At 44.2% G+C, this 19,094-nt stretch overlaps 1 protein-coding gene across 1 annotated transcript in view; it reads left to right on the top strand.

Moving 5' to 3' along the window:
* Positions 1 to 250: 250 nt before the first annotated feature.
* The window catches only part of Sec71 (ADP ribosylation factor guanine nucleotide exchange factor Sec71), a 67,124-nt gene continuing 48,280 nt past the window's right edge, over positions 251 to 19,094 (top strand). Inside the window, exons 1-7 of the mRNA XM_089552689.1 lie at positions 251 to 515; positions 2,535 to 2,571; positions 6,878 to 7,130; positions 10,243 to 10,658; positions 13,106 to 13,232; positions 16,670 to 16,947; positions 18,667 to 18,979. Coding sequence (XP_089408815.1) covers positions 392 to 515; positions 2,535 to 2,571; positions 6,878 to 7,130; positions 10,243 to 10,658; positions 13,106 to 13,232; positions 16,670 to 16,947; positions 18,667 to 18,979 — 1,548 coding nt within the window. The 5' untranslated portion in view covers positions 251 to 391. The remainder of the gene's footprint in view (positions 516 to 2,534; positions 2,572 to 6,877; positions 7,131 to 10,242; positions 10,659 to 13,105; positions 13,233 to 16,669; positions 16,948 to 18,666; positions 18,980 to 19,094) is intronic.

Raw genomic sequence — 19,094 nt, forward strand, 5'->3', positions numbered from 1 at the left:
TTTTTTTAATCTGACCGTATTTACTCGATAACGTTTCCCCAAATTGCTAGCAGCATCGCGTTAGTGCAGTATTCTAGTAGCGTTAGTTTGAGGTCCTCGACGTCTGGTGTGATGTAAAATTGTATTTGCTGAAGTGGATACGTCTGCACTCAAGCGTAATCGGTTAATCTTAAATTATTTGCGTGTTTCAGTTTCGGACGACGTGGAGTGGCATTTACTAAACGGCGGTGACGACATCGGCGGCCGAAATTTGACGTCACCTTTCGGTTTCAGCATGGCGTCGTGCGGCTGGTGTTTGGGGTGACTGCTAGGCCAACTTCAGAATCTCGTTGCGGCGCGCCGATTCTAGCGTTGTCAGTGTGCGAACGATGTCAATCAGGTAACGGAGAGAATGCGCACAGGTTCGAACACAGGCGAAATGTTTATCACCCGTGCTCTGGAGAAGATACTAAACGATCGGGAGATCAAGCGATCCTATCACTCACAACTGAGGAAAGCCTGTGAGCTTGCTCTCGGTAAGTGCACTCCTAAATCTGCCCGTTTCGTCGCTGCGTGGCTTGTTATTTTTGCTTCTTTATGCTTTACGCACCGTTGTTTACGCTCTTGTTGGAACCGCGTCGTGTCGTCCCAGCTTGGTAAGTTTCCCTGTGTGTGGGTTTGCATTGCTTCAGTGGAGAACGGTACGTGATCCGTGAGCAGGTGTTTCGATCTCTCGTAGTTTTCGTTTTTGAAGTTGCGTTCAGGGTGGGAACACTTACGTTAACGGTTTTAATTACGCTAAACGATCGGCTAGAGTGTTTCTGTGTCAAGCGCTATAGCCGGGCGCTGCAATTAACGCACGGAATCTGATTGAATTCGTGATATGCGCAGCTTTTCGGACCGTGCCCATTTTCTTTTCGTTGTTATTTGCTCGACGCGCTGGAACCATCTGGAGCTCTATTCAGTATTGATGTTTATATTTTCCCCGCAAGGTCCCCGCGCCGTTGCGACGACTGATTGTCGCTGCTTGTCCCTCTTGAGTGTTCGTGTCATATTACACGTAGTTGCTTCAGACTTGGTGACCGAAAGTTTCGTTCACGTGGGTATCCGCGTGTCGGAATGCTGTTTGCGTTACCTTGACAGTTCGCTCCTGTGTTTCGTGTGCCCTCTGTTCACTCTGACGTTATATTTTTCCTGTTAAGTTATCGAAAGCGTTTTGTGAACGGCGAGTTGTGCCGATTTGTGTTGTCGGTTGTCATCGCCATACTTCGCCGCTAAGCAGTCAAGCCGCCCTCGAGACATTGAGTCGTTTCAATTTTTTTGTTCTCTATTTCGTTACTGATTGCATTTAAAAGGGTTGCTAACTTGGACTTGTTTTGTGTGGAATGTTGTGCCGTACTCTTTTTATAAAAGGTCACTCTACTGTCATGTATGCGGTAGTGACATCTAGCTAGCTTGAAGGCTTTTAGTAACAACATATTTTCAGCCAGATAAGAAACGGCCATAATATGTGTAATGTTACATTATTATTTAATCAGAAATATACATCTGTCTTTGTCAATACTAGCTAGTTGCCGTGATTGCGTTGTTGAACCACTGAGGACAGGAGCGGCATGCGAGTTGTTTACATAACTCTCGGCTGCCGCTGTTCTAATCATAATTTTTAATTTTCTTTCATTTACTGTGCTATCAGCTTGGGGGACATGGGTGTTATTACGCTCGTAATAAAACATACCTTGAAAAGCAAACGCATTTGGAGGAAAATTGTACTTATTTCATACCAAAAATTAATGTTTGCACACTACCAGAAGATGAGAAAATGCATCGCAGATAAGGAAAACCCAAATATTTGAACCCCTTATGCTTAGTCTGCCATTTCCTAGCTGATTTGAAAAACAGGAGCTCTTGATAAGTTGACATGCAGTCATGCATGTTTCACAAACCTGCATTTAACATGACTTATTTACTTTCCCAAGCAACCTTTATTTGCTGTTACCCCTCTCAGTTCACCATCATCAAACACAGCTGCAGCAAGCATGCAGTCTAGCCTGCCTTTACAAAGTTTAGTATTGTTTTATACAACCCCACCGCGGTGGCTCAGTGGTTACGGCGCTCGGCTGCTGGCCCGAAAGATGTGGGTTCGATCCCGGCCGCAGTGGCCGAATTTCGATGAAGGTGAAATTCTAGAGGCCCGTGTGCTGTGCGATGTCAGTGCACATTAAAGAACCCCAGGTGGTCGAAATTTCCGAAGCCCTTTACTACGGCGTCCCTCATAGCCTCATTTGCTTTGGGACGTTAAACCCCAATAAACCAACCAACCAATTGTTTTATAACTTCATTGCTCTGGTATTGCATACTGTATCAGGCCGGACAAGGATTCATTACATCCAGCCTGACGGATATTGTTCCTGAGCGCTATCACATGCAGTTCAGTGCAGATTTTTGAGATATACTTTGATTGATAGCCTTTGAATGCATTCTTTCTATTGTTCAGGTCGTTGTTGTCTTTGGTTAGTGACCACGCTGACCGAAGTGTGCATTTTTCTTTCTTGCAGAAGAGATCAAGAATGAAATCAAGAACCAAGCACCTGGGTATGTGAGCCTGTGTTCTTTTGCTCTGTTTTGTGTCGCTTTTACGTTGCCTGTTTGGCAGCTTGCATTTTTAAGGCATTGCATTTGGGTTGCGTGTGCCCTGAGTGAATGAATGAATGTATCTAAATTCAGGGAAGAGAAGTATTGTACTTAAAGCTAATCTTTGTTCCTTTTTTATGTACTATGCTTGACACCCAACCCGCCATAGTACCCTAATGTTGTTTTTGGGTACTCTGATGAGTCAATGGTTCATATGTTACTGTCCCTCATTCCTGTAGCAAGTGGTAGAAAATGATAAAGTTTAACTGCTCTTGCAGTTTAATGGTATAGAGGTGTGCCAGTTGGCACCTACAGATGTAGCATTTTGTAGCTGTTAAACTGTTTGAGTGTAATTCTCTCAAAGTTCTTTTTGGTGCTATTCGAGAACTTCTCAGACCACATATGTGAGTGGTGCAGTTGCTGAGTTATTCTGTCACAGTACGGCTTCTGCTTTGTGCTGGGCAGGCTCCTGGTGGTGATAAAAATGGTAATAGTAGTAATAATATTTATTTGAATTTACAATTTTCTGAGAGATAGTTGTGACGCAGTGAAAGGAACTGCTCTGGTCACTTGCCAAGCTGCCTGCACTGCACCACCACAGATGGCATGAGTGTTGGTAGTCTTAGTTGCTGCTGTCATTTGCATTGGGGAGAAAAAAAAAAAAAACTCGCAGAATTGTTTGCTGGCATGGGGCTGGAACTTTGTCATCCACTTAGCTTTGTCTTCCACACAGTTTGCTGACAGGAATAGGCGAGGTGAGGAGTTTGTTAGGATATATATGTACCATGGAACCTCGATAATTAAAACTTACTTGATTTAAACTTTTGGTTTACTTGAACTGATGACATTGGTCTGGTCATGGAGTATATTAAAAATACATAAACTTGATTTAAACTTTTGGTTTATTTGAACTGATGATGGTCTGGTTATGGAGTGTATTAAAAATACATAAACTTGATTTAAACTTTTGGTTTATTTGAACTGGTGACTTTGGTCTGATCATTGAGTGTATTAAAAATACATCAACTTGATTTGAACCATGCAAAATTCAAATGAGATTTTAATCCTCTTTGAGTTAGAATCATCAGGAGTCGACTGTACTGTCGGTTGCAAAAGTTTGTGGTATCTGCGATGAGTGGCGCAGCGAAGCAATACTGCATTGTTACACCATCTGCCGTCATTAAGCACGGTGTCGAGGCTCACAGCCCACCTGTCACGGCAGTGTCGTGAGCCTCGACATCACGCTCTGTGATGGCAGATGGTGTAGCAATGCAGTACTGCTTCGCTGCGCCACTCATTGCAGATCCCACAAACTTTTGTGGCCGACATTACACAAGAAACCAGTTGTTTTTGAAACCAAGGGAGCCATAGCACGATATATCTTTATTTCTTGTGCAGAGAGAGGCAGGCTAATTGAGTAATCATTTAGATAGAAGAATTTGCGGGAAGTGAAAGAAAAACCTTTGGCTGAACTAAACCTACAACCTCTACATATATCAAGCACTGCTCTATCAGCTGAGCTATAGTGGTTGCTCAACTCAGCCACTATAGCTCAGCTGCGAAATTCTAGAGGCCTGTGTGCTGTGCGATGTCAGTGCACGTTAAAGAACCCCAGGTGGTGGAAATTTCCAGATCCCTTCACTACGTAGTCCTTCATAGCCTGAGTCGCTTTGGGACGTTAAACCCCAGTAAATCAATAAATCAAATATAGTGATTGCTTTCCCTTCTCCTACTTTGGAGTGTTTCTTCATTATCGGGAGATTGGTACGGACGATCAAACCCCACAGTCAACAATATTTTTTTATTCTGTCTACTGCAGTACCTCATTCACATTTAAATTTCACATAAAAGCAGGGTTATGGCCTTGTCCCATACTGAGTTTGCTACGATCTCTTATTGGTTCGCTCGAAACGTAAGATTATGTAGCCATAAGCAGCAGTATTAGTTAAATGCCGTCTACTAACCAGCACTGACAGCATCTTTTAGACGATGGTTGTCCTTGTGTTGCTTTCGTTTGTGCATTTATGCATTCTGGCAGGTTGCACAAGCGTAGCCTGCAGGCAAGCCAGCATGCAAAAATCGTAATGAGCCTTTCGCCATCAGCTGCTTATTGTTTATTGTGCGTTACCTGCTTTCAAATGGGGTCTGTCAGCAGCCCCTCGGAGCAATATTTGAGTGGAGTCAAGTGAACAGCATTGGGAAAGCAAGTGCTTATAAATGTGTTAGAGGTGTAGTTGTTGGTTTGTTTCTGTAGCTTTTGTGCTTTTGTTGCTTGGTGTATGTTGGTATGGCAGTGTCAAATAGGTTACAGTACTGCATTCTGGAATTTTATTGTAGCATGTATTGTTTAACCATTTATAAGTCACAAGCTGTGTTCATGTCTCACATGTGTACAAATGGTGAAATTTAACTTGGAATGACTCTAAGAGTTTCAAGCCATTTCTACTGCTGGCTTTGTTAGAAAAAGGGGTACGTAGCTGTAGCATGTCCTCGTAAAAATACCTAATATGTGGCTCATATCCTTACCTCAGTCTTTTGGACATATTAGACAACTTGTATCAGAATTAAAAAATTGCTTCAAGAAGTATTGTGAAGCAGTTGACAGATGGAAGATCGAGGAGACCTGTTAGTGAAAGGTAAAAAGATGCTGCATGGTTCGTTTGATAGTTTGTTAGTTTAAAGCATTAAAAAATATGGTATATATATATATATGTATAGGTGCACCATTTTCCTTTTCCCGGCATTTGAAGCAAGTGGAACATGTGTCCCATTGCTGCACAAAGGGTGAAAAAAAGGGTTAAATTCTACCCTCGTGGGTAGAACGTGGCTGAAAGATGCAGAAATGCCATTTGCACTTTTTGTGAGGCCTTTGTTATTCGAATACTCACTCAGAATGGAAGTAGGTAGTAGAAAAACAAACATGATCCTTGAGTGTTTCCTTTTTTTGCCTGGATTGAATTAATAGTTTTCTTTTGGAAACAAGGGACAATTCTGGGATGTTTGAGTCATTACTAAGTGTGCCTAGCATGTCCATTTCCTCAGTACGCATAAATTTTTATCTCCCGACAGTCTCCAGACAGTTTTGTCTCCAGACGATCGAACTGGAGACGGCAGCTCGGACAAGGGTCGGAGAATAAATGTTCCTCTCTCTTTCTCTCCTTCAGACGACTCAGAAAAGTTGAACTTTTGAAGATTTGTGTTAAACTTTATCTAGTTGTTATTTTAAATTTAGCTATGCAACAGCGCTTTGTGCGCCCATGCCGCAAAAGATCTAGAGAAGGTTTGCAGAGACTTACTAATAGTTGTTTTCCAAACCCGTTTTCCTGGAATTGACTTAGTGAGTGCTTGTTAATTGTGTTTGGTAACATGTACAGGTAGCTGCTATTTGAGAGCAAATAGTCTATTTGCGTCAAATAATCCTTTTATTTCTGCACTGGGGTTGAAAATGTCTCATGAATATTACTTATCTGCAGGAAAAGAAAGTACTTAGAGAGAAAAGGAATAGACGCATTGTCACTTATGCTTGAGACCTTGCCACCCACACATATGGTGTTATCATTGGTCGAATGCTTATGATGTGTTGATGTGTTCCCTTTAATATTGCAGCTGCCTGTATCAGCATGCTGGTGCAGAGATCAGTTGCTTTCGTTAGAGCTGAGTGCCACTGAGAGTAGCATACTTGCATTGTCACAATTCTTTTTTTTTTCCACTGGAAACAGTGGTAGCGGTTGAATGCAGCTTAGTGAGACTATCTACCATGGTACCTTACTTAATGCTGATGCGTTCTGTATAGCAAAGGCATGTATGACATGGAAACAGCTTTTGGCGCTCCCCCTTCTTGAGCAGATAGACCGGACATTTTTAAGGCGAAAGCCTTCAGTGCCTCATCGTTGTCGGCAGAAGGTTGTCAGCAGAGGTGTCACGCTTTTCGGTTGGTCAAGATGGTTATGACATCAGTGAGCGCGGATTCGAAGTAATAAGGTCACCCACGGATGCCTGACGCCCCCTTTTGGAGCAGAGGACAACTAATAAAAATAGTTGTTGTCTGCTCTGACAGGTGGCGTAAGGAGTCCGCCAAACAGTGCGCCAGGAAAGGCTTTCGCCTTGCAGCACTTTAGAGAGCCAAAGTGCCCCCCTGAATTTGTTTCCCATCTTTTCACCCTGTATTGCCGCTCTCCCTTATGGTTTTTGCGGAAACGGGTGAAAGGAAGAGAGTGTGAAAATGCCCACGCAGAGCAGGAAAGAACGTGAGAGTGTGCGCTTGCAGTGACCAGCAGCTGCAGGAGACGTCGTCGGCGCTGCCGCTGCCCAAGGGCCAGGCGGGGCTGGAGGCCGAGCGGTACCTGCTGCCCTTCGAGCTGGCCTGCCAGTCCAAGTCGCCACGCATCGTCATGACGGCCCTGGACTGCATCCAGAAGCTGATCGCCTACGGCCACCTGACGGGACACCTGCCGGACCCCATGGAGCCGGGCAAGCTGCTCATCGACCGCATCGTCGAGACCATCTGCGGCTGCTTCCAGGTGGGCCCCCATTTGGTGTACAGTCGGATCGGGCAGTACTGAAAGCCTAGCGCTGCGAAAAGTCTCGATTCTTTGAAATGCTTTGTTTGTTTGTTTTTGCTGGCCCGAAAGACGCGGGTTCGATCCCGGCTGCGGCGGCTGAATTTCGATGGAGGCGAAATTCTAGAGGCCCGTGTACTGGGCGATATGTCAGTGCACGTTAAAGAACCCCAGGTGGTCGAAATTTCCGAAGCCATTCACTACGGCGTCCCTCATAGCCTGAGTCACTTTGGACGTTAAACCCCAATAAATCAAATCAAATTTTTTTTTTTTGTTAACTCCTTCGGATGCAAAATATTTATCCAAAAGGGGGAAAATTTTAGTTTTCAACTTTTACTTGGGAGCACGCCAAGATTGGCGATAAAAAATTTCCACCCTTCCGGATTGTGAATCATGCATCGTGAATCAATATTGGCTCTACAGTCTCGATTGCCCTGTTGTTGCCTAATTCCTTTGTAAACAATTGTTACGTAAACAAATCAGCCCATTTTAAGCATTTTTTAAATTGCTCACCTTTGCAGAACAAACGGAAAAAAATGTGCACTCATGGAAAGAGCTTCCATAAGCTCTGGTAGGGCACTAGAGCTTCTCGGGCATCCTTCTTAGAGAAGAATTTTTGTGTCCATTTCGCATGACCCAAATTGAAATGTTTCCATGGTTGATTTTGCACATTTCGTCACTTTATTATAGTGGCCACATATAATCACTTTGCGCCTTTTTACGGGGATTTGGATGCGTGTACAAATGCGTACACAGCATCTGAAGGAGTTATATATGTTGTTAGGGACACTGAGGATAAGTTCAAGTTGGCCTGCATTGGTTGATTACCGCACTGTAATGACAAAAAAGCTAATTTAATTGAAAACAAGGCTTTTATAACCTAGAAAAGACAAAAAATTAAATATAGACATTGCCGGCATTGGTGGTTTCCACTAGCAACCTTTACTTTAATTGCTAACAGACCTGCATTTGTTGGAACCTTATTTGCTTTCCTAAAAACTTGAAAAAGCGTGCTACAGCTGGCTTTAATGAGTGACCAGGTGCTTGTATCCCTGGCAAGAAACAAACAGAAGCTTTAGGAGCTACTGTTTCTAGGTTTTAAGAGTGTATAAATATTTTGGAGCAGTTTACACTTATGCTATTGAGAAGAAACCACACGCATCGTCTCAGTGGCTCAAGGTCATTTAGAAGTTGGCTTTTCCTCCTATCTCATGAGCCTAGTGGCTGAGCTTGCTGTGGTAATCTCCTAGAGCAGCAAAAAAATAAAAAATTGTGCTGTATTCGACAGGCACCAGCAAGACTTCGTTTGCTTCCAGATTCTACGTCTCAAGGAAAATGTAGACCATTGAGTTAATCACATCCCCTACTGATGTCCACAAACAGAATATCATCAAAAAAAAAGCTAAAGAGTGTGTGGCTGCTAGCACACAATTCCACGTAAAAATTTTGTAAATTTGCCTCTTTTCACGGCATCGCGGGAAACTGATGGCCTTAAGGGGACAGTAAGCAAAAAATTTAGCGCAGGGATTTGTGGCCCAAAGGATAGCTGTGGCACTGAGAGTGACCAGAGCAACACTCTTTTTATGCAGAAATGAGCGGAAAGTAATTATTTGAATGAATGTTTCTTAAACCTCTGCACCTAGCAGTCACCTATGAAAGCTTCGACAATACGGGATGCGGCGTCATCCCTTCCCACTGCAAGCTGTCGCCGGCACTACGGATCTTACAAAAAGATGCGTTTGACATGCCTTTGCTTTATTGTACAGTTCATTTCGTTCAGCTTCCTTGTGTCCACGCTTCAAGATTCCCATGTTGCATCTCGGGTTTGTAAACCCTGGGTGATGTACTTCCCTAATTCAGTAAGAATAGGAAATACCCATCGTCTTCAGCTCGAACCCAAAAAGCAGCATTTTGCAGAGGCAGTACCAGTCTCATTCTGGGCAGGAGCGAGCTGTGACGCTTCACCTGATCTGCAGACACCACATTTAGTATATCTGGATCCCACGTATGACACCAGACCCAAAGCACTCTTTGACCTATTGTAGTCACCACGCATTTGGGCAAAGTTCAGCATAAACATGATATTGTTGGTACTGGCACCCTCAGCACTGTGCATGGCATGAGACATGGAATCCTCAACTATGCATTGCCAGCCAGCTTGCCTATGGCGCTGCTGACAGTAGGCTTGACATCATGTTCGCCGGCTCACGGCCCCGAGCACGCTGAGTGCAGCCCGGCGCCTGCTCACAAAACGTCAAAAATACAGCCATTCACACAAAAATGTCCGGAGTGGTGACTGTATACTCTGGTAATCATATCTCGCGAATGAAGATGTGGTGCTTTCTGAGCATTTTGATATTTTCATTCAGTGTCCCTTTAAGGGGGGACCCTGGTCTTTGAAAAAAAAAATTTATTAATGAAGTCACAGTTATCAAATTTCCAGGCCACATGTAGTTTTATGCGCCGATTCTGGATATGTCATTTAATTTCGTGTAAAACAATTCCTTGAGCACTTGTGCAATTTTTATGCAAGTATTTTGGGAAAAGTTTTGAAGAAAATTTGGTGCAGGAAACTCGCTGAAATGCATGCCATTGGGGTTCTCTTGACACCAAGAAATGCAATAAGGGTAAAATTATCCTGGCTATCATAGAACTTGAGTTACAGGGTACTGAAGCTGCCACTTCAGAAACAGGAATACACACTTTTCTTCTCATTTCTGAAGCGACAACTTCAAAACTCTATAACTCAAGTTCTATGATAGCCAGGATGATAATTTTACCCTTTTTGCATTCCTTGGTGTCAAGAGAACCCAATGGCATGCATTTCAGCGAGTTTTCTGCAGCAAATTTTCTTCAAAACTTTTCCCAAGATACTTGCATAAAAATTGCAAAAGTGCTCAAGGAATTGTTTTACATGAAATTAAATGACATATCTAGAATCAGCACACAAAAATACATGTGGCCTGAAAATTTTATAACTGTGACTTCATTAATAAAAATTTTTTTTTCAAGACCAGGGTCCCCCCTTAACAACGGGCATCTCCAAAATGGTGCAAACCCTCCTCTGCTGCAGGGTCCCACGACGGATGACGGTGTCCAGCTGCAGATCATCAAGGCCCTGCTCACGGTGGTCACCAGCCAGTGGTGCGAGGTGCATGAGGGCAGCGTGCTGCAGCCCGTGCGTACCTGCTACAACATCTACCTGGCCTCGCGAAACCTGGTCAACCAGACGACGGCCATCGCCACGCTCACCCAGATGCTCAATGTCATCTTTGCACGCATGGAGGCCTGCTCGGCCTCCGCCAATGGCGCCAATGTCACCACCACCGCCACCACCACTACCATAGCCGGCAATGCGCAGATCACGTCATTACCCGCTACAGCCATCACGGCTCAGAACGAACTGGGCACAGCTGACACGGACTCGCGCCACTCGGACAAGATAGGGCTGCCGCAGGACGTGAAGGACCAGTCGGCAGAGAACTCCAGGTGGTGTGGAATTCCTAGCACAGCAGCGGATGATTAAGAATGTGTTGCATGGCCACCTCGTTTCAAATTTTTAGCAGTGCTCAACTAAGTTCACTCGAAATCCTATCTGTGTCCGTTGTTGTTGGTTGTTACTCTGTCGGCTTATCAGGCTTGCATGTTATGGCTGTTGTGCACAGGAGCCTCAAGATCTGGCCTACTAAAACTTTGCAAGAGCAGCAAGCTGTGAAAAGGAAAATACCTAATAGGGTAATACTAAGAGACGTGAAGAGAGCAGAATGGGTCAGGGATATCCTAGGATGACATCCCTAGGATATCATAAAGAGATCCTAAGCAAGAATTACAGTAGGAAGTCTGCATGTGCAGGGCATGTAATGTCAAAAACTGATGGTCACTTAGGGTAAAGGAGTGGACTCCAAGGATTGGTAATATAGTAGGAGGCGAATGTCAGGTGCGCGTATGAGATTAGTAAGCTTGTGGGGATAGGGGGAGCTGAATCTAGTGCAGGTCTTGGTTAATTGGAGGGATATGGGAGAGGCCGTTGTCATACCCAGTAGACGCAGTTAGGTTTATGATTATAAGTATTGCGCTATCTACAGGTACTGACAGAAGTTTTTGTGACACAGAAGCCATGAAGAAGCTTCCTTTTCTCGCTGCCTGGAGGTGGGGCCTGACACTGAGGCTTGCAATGTGCAGGTTGTGTAGGGATGTGTAGAAAGCATCCTTCAGTTGCCGCCTGCTTTCTTAGACTACCTTGCAATTAGGCATAGGCATTTTCTTGGTTTCCCTGTTCTGAAACTTTTGTAGGCAGCTTCATGTGCTTAGGGTAGCTGAGAACTTGCAGAATGGTGATGCTGTTGAGTGCTAAAATTCGTAGTGATTTGTGTTTTCTCAACACAACTGAGAGTGCAGTTGCTTGATTGTGTTAGTCCTCATGTAGACAAGACATGGGAACTTGTTTCTGAAACTTGTGCTATGTTTCAGTTTTATGTGGCTACTTTTTACTAGTAAAGTGAGCACAGTACGAGAATGGTTGTTGTCTGTCATAATTCCATTCTTCCAATGATACAGTACCCCTGTCTCCTGTTTGATCTCCCAGCCGGTCTCATATTTTTTCAAATGTCAGTTTTCTGCAGAAGTGTTTCAAAATGCAGTCTAAAAGGTAAAACACAGCCAGGGAAGATGGCAGATGATTCACGTCTTGTTCTAGGTATTAAAAGAGAGAAAGAAACCAATTTTGAGCAGAGGGATTTGAACTGCTGTCTTATGCAGAACACAGCGTTAATCCATTAGGAATGAGTGAGCCGATAGGAATGAATGCTCGTAATTGTGCTCTTATCTATTCTCGCAAAATTTTGGCCGCCAAGTCTCAGTGCTTAACCAAAAGCCGGGTTACTGTGCTGTGAAAAGAACAGAATCATGCTGTTGTGCATTGAAGCAGTATGCTAGTCCAGCGCGTTCTGTGTTGTGGAGAACATTTCGCATTCTTCACTATAGCCAGTTTCCCTTAAAACTACAATTTCTTTTAATTTTCAAGTGCCATTAGACCTCTTGTACTGTATTTATTCGAATCTAGGCCGATAGTTTTTTCAAAAAAACGAGATGTAGAACTCTTATGTCGGCTTAGATTCGAGGATTTCGTTTCGAGGTTTCGTATTCGTAAAATACGAACAAATGTAGCACGCAGGTGGCGCCCCCACAAAACGCCAACGAAAGACAGCACTGTAGCCGTTGCTATCCGTAGCCGATACTGATCAAAGCACACATGAGCACTGGCTGCCATTTTGGCCTTGTTCTGTTCTCGTGCGGTGGTGTGAGCACATTCGCAGCAGTGAAGTTTTCGTGCGTGGTTTTTATCACCAACACCATGGCACCAAACAGGCGGTGCCATTATAGTGCCGCCTTCAAGCGGAAAGTTATACTCGCTGCAGAGCAGTCGTCAAATCTTCAAGCCGGGCGGGACTTCGGCGGCTGATCCCGGGCTGGCGTTGCATATGTCTCCTCGCCCAAACGCCAGCCCGGGATCTGCCTGAGCGGGTTCCTGGTAATAAATGTCGTTTGCATGCTGTACCTCTTGTTCACAGTTGTTTTTTCGGCCGGCCTACAATCGAGGTAAGTTTTTTTTTTTTTCTGTGGCCTTCAACTTTCGGGTCTCGGCTTAGAATCGTGGCCGGCCTAGATTCGAGTAAATACGGTATTTTTCTGTGTGGCTACAACTGGCACAGAACTAGTTTAATTGCATGTTATTGTTTGCATTTGGCATTAGCATTTGTTGCAGAATGAGCTTACCTTGGCTGACGATGCTGATAGCTCTGCACGTGACAGTATTGCACAATTTGAAATTAAGTTTCCTGCATAGAATACTTTCTGGTTTGTTTTAATCTAGCCAGGAATGCATCCTAGCTGAGTTTGATGTGAGACGTAGCTTTTTTTTTCTGTACCTTGTGCAGCTCACCGACTCCGACATCTATCGCTGAGCCTTCGCAGACCCCACCTCCCCCAGCGTCAACAGCCGCTGAAGATAGTGCTGCTGAGGATGATGACACCAGCAGTGTGACTGATGACCGGAGTCATGGGGTGAGTCATTGTGCCCAAATAGAGACTAAGAGTTCTCACCATGTGCCTTCCATCAGCAGCCATGCAGAGTTCGCATCTTTTGTGAAATTCTTTATAATACACGTACAGTAGACTTCCTTTAAAGGGACACTGAGGAGAGCTCTATTAATATTTTTTTTATAGCAAAATCCGATAGTTCGGCATTTCATGGCTTTGTTGCCACTTCGCCGGCAGCGAAAGATGCATTTATTTCTAAGAAATTTGGATTCGAAGTTGAAATAGTTTTTCCCGCCGCTCTGATTCAAACTTGGGATTCTGCTATGACGACACAGAACTAAGTGACGTGAAACATGACATTCACATGACGTAACGCAGACTCCGTGATTTATGACGGCCAGCAGTGCGGCCCAGCAGCAGCCGAAAAGAGCTACCGCCGGCCGCACGTTGAAGGCATCTATCGGCTATTGCGGCCGTCGCTTCGTTTACATTTGCACCGGCGTTTTGCCAGCGTTACAATGGATCCCGTTCTCGAAGTCGTCAACGAAGTTCTCGCAAATAGACGCCTTTAGCATACCGTGTACCTTGTTACCGTTAGCGGAATACCGGGAGCCCCCATACCGCTGAGAGCAAGCGCTGATTGGTCCCGGCGCTGCAGGAGCGCGCGTAGCTATCGGGTACGTGGCGCCATCTGGCGACGTCAAGGAGATTTGCGCATGCATTTGCTGCGCCTCAGTGATTCGTAGCTTCTCGTGTCCTAGTGTTGCTAGAACTATTGGTTCTAGCAACACTGTTTTGTTCTATGACGCCATGAAGCTTGTACTTGCGAGTTTGGCCTGTGGCGGCGATACCTGTATTTTGGTTCTTGCTCTTTTCTATGTTACAGGAGCTTTGTTGTCAGTATGAATGGCGTTTTTGTAATCAGGAGCTGGTATTCTATCGATGCAAGTCAACTTCAATTTCTCCTCAGTGTCCCTTTAAGGTGGGACACTGGTCTTTGAGACCAAAAAAATTACCAAAAATTCAATTTCCAAAAAATCACATTTGTGGAATCTGCTGTTATTATTCACCAACTGTACCAATTTTTTCCTTCAAGGAATCAGCATTTTGACCGTAATATTAAATTCAGATCATCATGTGGGCTGAATTTATGCAGGAGCAAACAATTTAATGGCATGAAAATTTTGGACATCTGGCTGTCTTAGTATGTTGATACCTCAACATCTAGGACAGGTAGAGATGTCGTATTGTTTGCTAAGGGAAGCTGAAGGCACAGTGTGTGCAATAATCGAAGCAGATTTGTTCAATCGCACTTCAAAAATTTATAAATTTGCAAAGTTTATCGATGCATTACATTCACACCTTGAATGTTGATATTCCAGGTGCTGTAAAATTACTGATGAGGATAAAATGGAAAAATGGTTTTGATTATTGCACTCTTTACTCACCATACTATGTAGCCATGGATTCAAATGATTTTTTATTGAGCAGTTTTTTTTGCACTGTGGTAGTAATGAATGACTAAATAAAATTAATTACCCTGGGAACCGACTAATTTGTGGAAAAAGGTAATGTCATTGTTGAAATCAGTGTAAAAACCTGAGCAGGGTGGCACAGTTTCATTAGGAATGGGCTAAAAATAAGAAAAATAGGTCTAAGACCAGTGTTCCCCCTTAAGATGAGCTTGAAGGGGCCATGAAAATTTGTTCTTTTCAGAAGGTCGCCTTAACAGAAGTGCTTTAAAATAAGATATGTAATCATGCTAGGTGTGTCGAATTAATGTGTTACATGAAAGCATCGAATCCAATGGCCTTCCAGCGAGAGTGCGATTTCAAATAGACCATTTATTGCACTACACATGAAGTGAGCTGAAAAACGAGGGCACAAAACGTGCTCACAAATACTATTTGAAAACTACGTGGGTCTAGTTTTTTTCTTCCTCTCTTCTGCAGTGGCCGCTGTTTTTTTATTTTTATGATTTTAGCTTTCTCTCTGGCTCAAAGTGCACCCAAGGTTCCCAGTTTGGTATCCGTGTGTTCCTCTCTTATCTCGCTCCTTTCACAGCTTAGCTGTTACCAACACTATAGGCAGGTGGACCTTTTTGTCATTCGTATGTCACTTCCTTGTTACTATACACTTTCAATGCAATTTCCCTTCTTTTCATATAATGGCCTTGTGTGTTAGAAGAATGCATACTTTGAAAATGCTTATTGGGCCATTCAACCTTTTTTGTTTGTGCCGGTATTCCTTGAAGCTTTGAAATTAGTTGAAGAAAATTACTATTCACCTCTAATCTGCTTTAAACCAAAAAAAAAAAACAATGTTCACATCCCTAGAACAAAGGTTGTTGTCATTTTGACCCGACAGGTGTCTGCAACAAGCATCCGCTGTGCTGATTCCAAATTGCTGTAGACAGATGCGAGAGTGTGAACACATGCCAGTCATCTGGCTAACAACCCTTAGCACCGCTATATCTTCCTTGGCATTGTTGGTGAATGTCAGGTAGAGGCATGAACATAGAATGCTTGTCGCACCGCCACCATCCATTCATATGGTGTGGTGAAGCCTGTCAGTGGAGCAGGCCCCACTTGGGGCTGTGTAGTTCAGTATTCCGTGTTAAATCCAACTGCATTTGTTTCTTGAAGCACAAATTGTACTTGCTTGTTAAGGGGGGACGAGGGTCTTACAACTTACTTTTTTATTTATGGCTAGAATCTCATGAAATGTTGCACACAGGTGCGTTTTGTCTTCTGATTCCAAAAATGTAATCGTAATTGAGCTGATGGTCTTAAATATTACAGAGTCTAGAATGTAATTAGGTAATTTCTTACGCAGCTTTAATAAACTTTTTTATTTTGTTGCTTTTAATTACATGAATTGACCGCTAGAGAGTTCCCATATCCGGTGACATTCTTCGTTTTTCTCTCAAGGCATATCATGCTGATATACTATGTCAAGAGTAAAAGGTTGCAGTATATTGACACTGCAACTCATTAAGCTAATCGTAAATTGCTAGCTATACGTGGCCTAAACAAAGAAAGTAAGAATGTCATCAGGTATGGTAATTCTCTGGCTATCAATTCATGTAATTGAAAGCAACAAAATGCAATGAGAAAGTTCATTAAAGCTGCAAAGGAAATTGCCTAATTACACTCTAGAATTTAAGATAACTTTTGATCTAAGATAACCACCTCAATTATGATTACATTTTTGGAGTCAAAAGAGAAAATCGCATCTGTGTGCAAAATTTCATGAGATTCTAGCAATAAATAAAAGGTTAGTTTTAAGACCCTCGTGCCCCCTTAAAAAAGATGTTTCAAACGTTTGATACTGCCCATAATTTGTTGTATCTATGTTTGATGTATCAGAATTCATCTTTAACACTACGACGAGTAGCAGGTGTTATCACTGAGGTCTCCTGTGACATGTGTGCATCCCCCCCCCCCCCCCCCCCCCTGCAGGAGTCCTCGGAAGAAGTGGTAGCTACGGTGCTGCAGGAGATCCTGAACCGGGTGGTGGCTGGCTCGGGTGATGGGCCGGTGGCAGGTGCACCGTCCTCCTCGCTGCTCCCCCGGGCGGGCTCCCAGGAGAGTGTGGCGGCCAGCGTCGAAGGGGTGGGCTGCACACCCGCGGTGCAGGCCCACTTTGCCCACGTGGTGCAGAAGGACGCCTTCCTGGTGTTCCGCTCGCTCTGCAAGCTCTCCATGAAGCCCCTGCCCGAGGGGCAGCCCGACCCCCGGTGAGTAGAGAGGGCATCTCGGGGCCAGCTGGAAGGGGTGAGCTTTGGTCCTTGAAGCATTGAGGGAACTCTGACACTGACACTGGCCTGCATCGATTGATTATGCCGTTCTATTTGCTGAGAGCTACTTTCACCAAAAATGGACCTTTCGTAAGCTAAAAGAGGTCAAGAATTGAATGACGGCCACTGCCACACGCAGATTTCCCAGAATAACGGCAGTGATGCCAAGTGCAGTTTTTGTCATAAATGTCTGAGGCTAGACCATACCACTGGCTACTTCTATGGGTGACCGAAAGAGTCACTGATGCCATCGCAGTCATCACCACCATTGCAAGCCGATATGTGATAGGAAGTAATCTTGTACAGCAGAATCTTGATGGTATTGTCACGTGGTGTTGACAGCAGTCCGACAGTAGGGAATGCAGTGAAAGGCTTCCCAAAGAAACTTGGGCTGACTTGCACCCGTAAAGAAGCGAACAAATCAGCGGCAGCAATTGCAACTAGCGTGCTCGATCGTCATTGAAGAACACAATCACTGCTACTTTCAGCTGCTGTCAGTTTAGCGGGACTCTGCAACACTACAGTAACTAACTGATATTTCGGACTCAATAGTTCAGACTTACGCAATATTTAAGACTTTACTGGGGAACCACCTATAGGAATATGTACATGCTTATGGCGAATATTTAGGACCCTGTGGTGTCCAAAAAGCCCGATTTTTAGGACTGAAATAGATGCTAGATGCCAGCAATGCCGCGGAGGCCGGTTTTTTTTCCTCTGAAAGTTCATTTTCCAACCTAGCATAGATTTGAGCAGGTATTGTCGTCGCAAACAACACTGCCATGAAAGGCGCCATCTTGAATTTGAACGGAAGCAATTGGACAAACTGGCTTGGATAGGCTTGGCTGTATGGTCCTCATTGTTGCCGCTCGAGTTAATGGCATGCTGTTCGTTGCCATTGGGGTGGCCTAGAAAGAAGAGAGCGCGATTGCATTGTAAAGAGGTCAGTGGCAACGTCCGCTGCGGCTTAGATAACATTGCACATGGTGCGGGGATGATAAAGAACATTGGTTTGGAATTGCAACATTTGTTTCCTCTTGCTTTTTTCATTGGGTTTCCTCTCTCACTCTTCTCTACTGTAGTTGCCCCGGGAAGCACTGTCGATCGTTCTTGGTTCACAGGGAGCATTTAGAACAGCGCAGGGGCATTCATCACAGCGTGCATCATAGTGTGTTCACGGTGCGTTCACGACGCGACCCGCAGCCACATCACACAGCTTGACATTGATGAAGTGAGGTGGTGCAGACATGACAAAAGCTCGTCTCTGGCTTCGACACACTCTAATGTTATCGCTTGCAAATGAAATGGGGGAAATGGTGATTTTCGCAATTTTTGAAGCCTGTTTTTTTCACAGCCAGGTTATTCTGTGAAGTTCGCAGATTTTTCAGAATGTCGCCTTGCTCTAGTGCTTTACCCCATGCTGGCATTTTGACAGCCTGCGTAGCGGTAGGGTTTTGCTTTGTTATGTTTATTACAATTTGCGCATTAATACAGACAAGCAGGAAATGGAATAGCTGATAGCGGATTTGTCTCCTTTTGTCATTCTTCACCCTTATTTGAATCCAACATGATATGAACCTGTAGCATTTCAGGGGCCATTTTAATTTCATGTGTTTGCCAATTGAGGTCACTCATGTGCAGCTCTTTGCATTCATGCAGGTCCCACGAGCTGCGCTCCAAGGTCCTCTCCCTGCAGCTGCTGCTGCTGATCCTGCAGAATGCGGGGCCCGTGTTCCGCACCAACGACATGTTTGTCAATGCCATCAAGCAATACCTGTGCGTGGCGCTCTCCAAGAACGGCGTCTCGTCTGTGCCCGAGGTGTTTGAGATCTCGGTCACCATCTTCCTGGCTCTGCTGCAGAACTTCAAGACCCACCTGAAGATGCAGATCGAGGTCTTCTTCAAGGAGATCTTCCTCAACATCCTGGAGACATCCAGCTCTTCCTTCGGCCACAAGTGGAAAGTCATTCAGGTTTGTTGCTGGGATCTTGTTTATGAACTTTTACGGTGTCATCTATGCTGTTGTATGTTTGTTTTATTTCACAGCGTATCGCAGAAAATTTATTTCGTTGAAACACCAAAGAGGT

This window comes from Amblyomma mixtum, chromosome 7, assembly GCF_055824585.1.
Source record: "Amblyomma mixtum isolate Tamu chromosome 7, ASM5582458v1, whole genome shotgun sequence".
NCBI lineage: Eukaryota > Metazoa > Arthropoda > Arachnida > Ixodida > Ixodidae > Amblyomma > Amblyomma mixtum.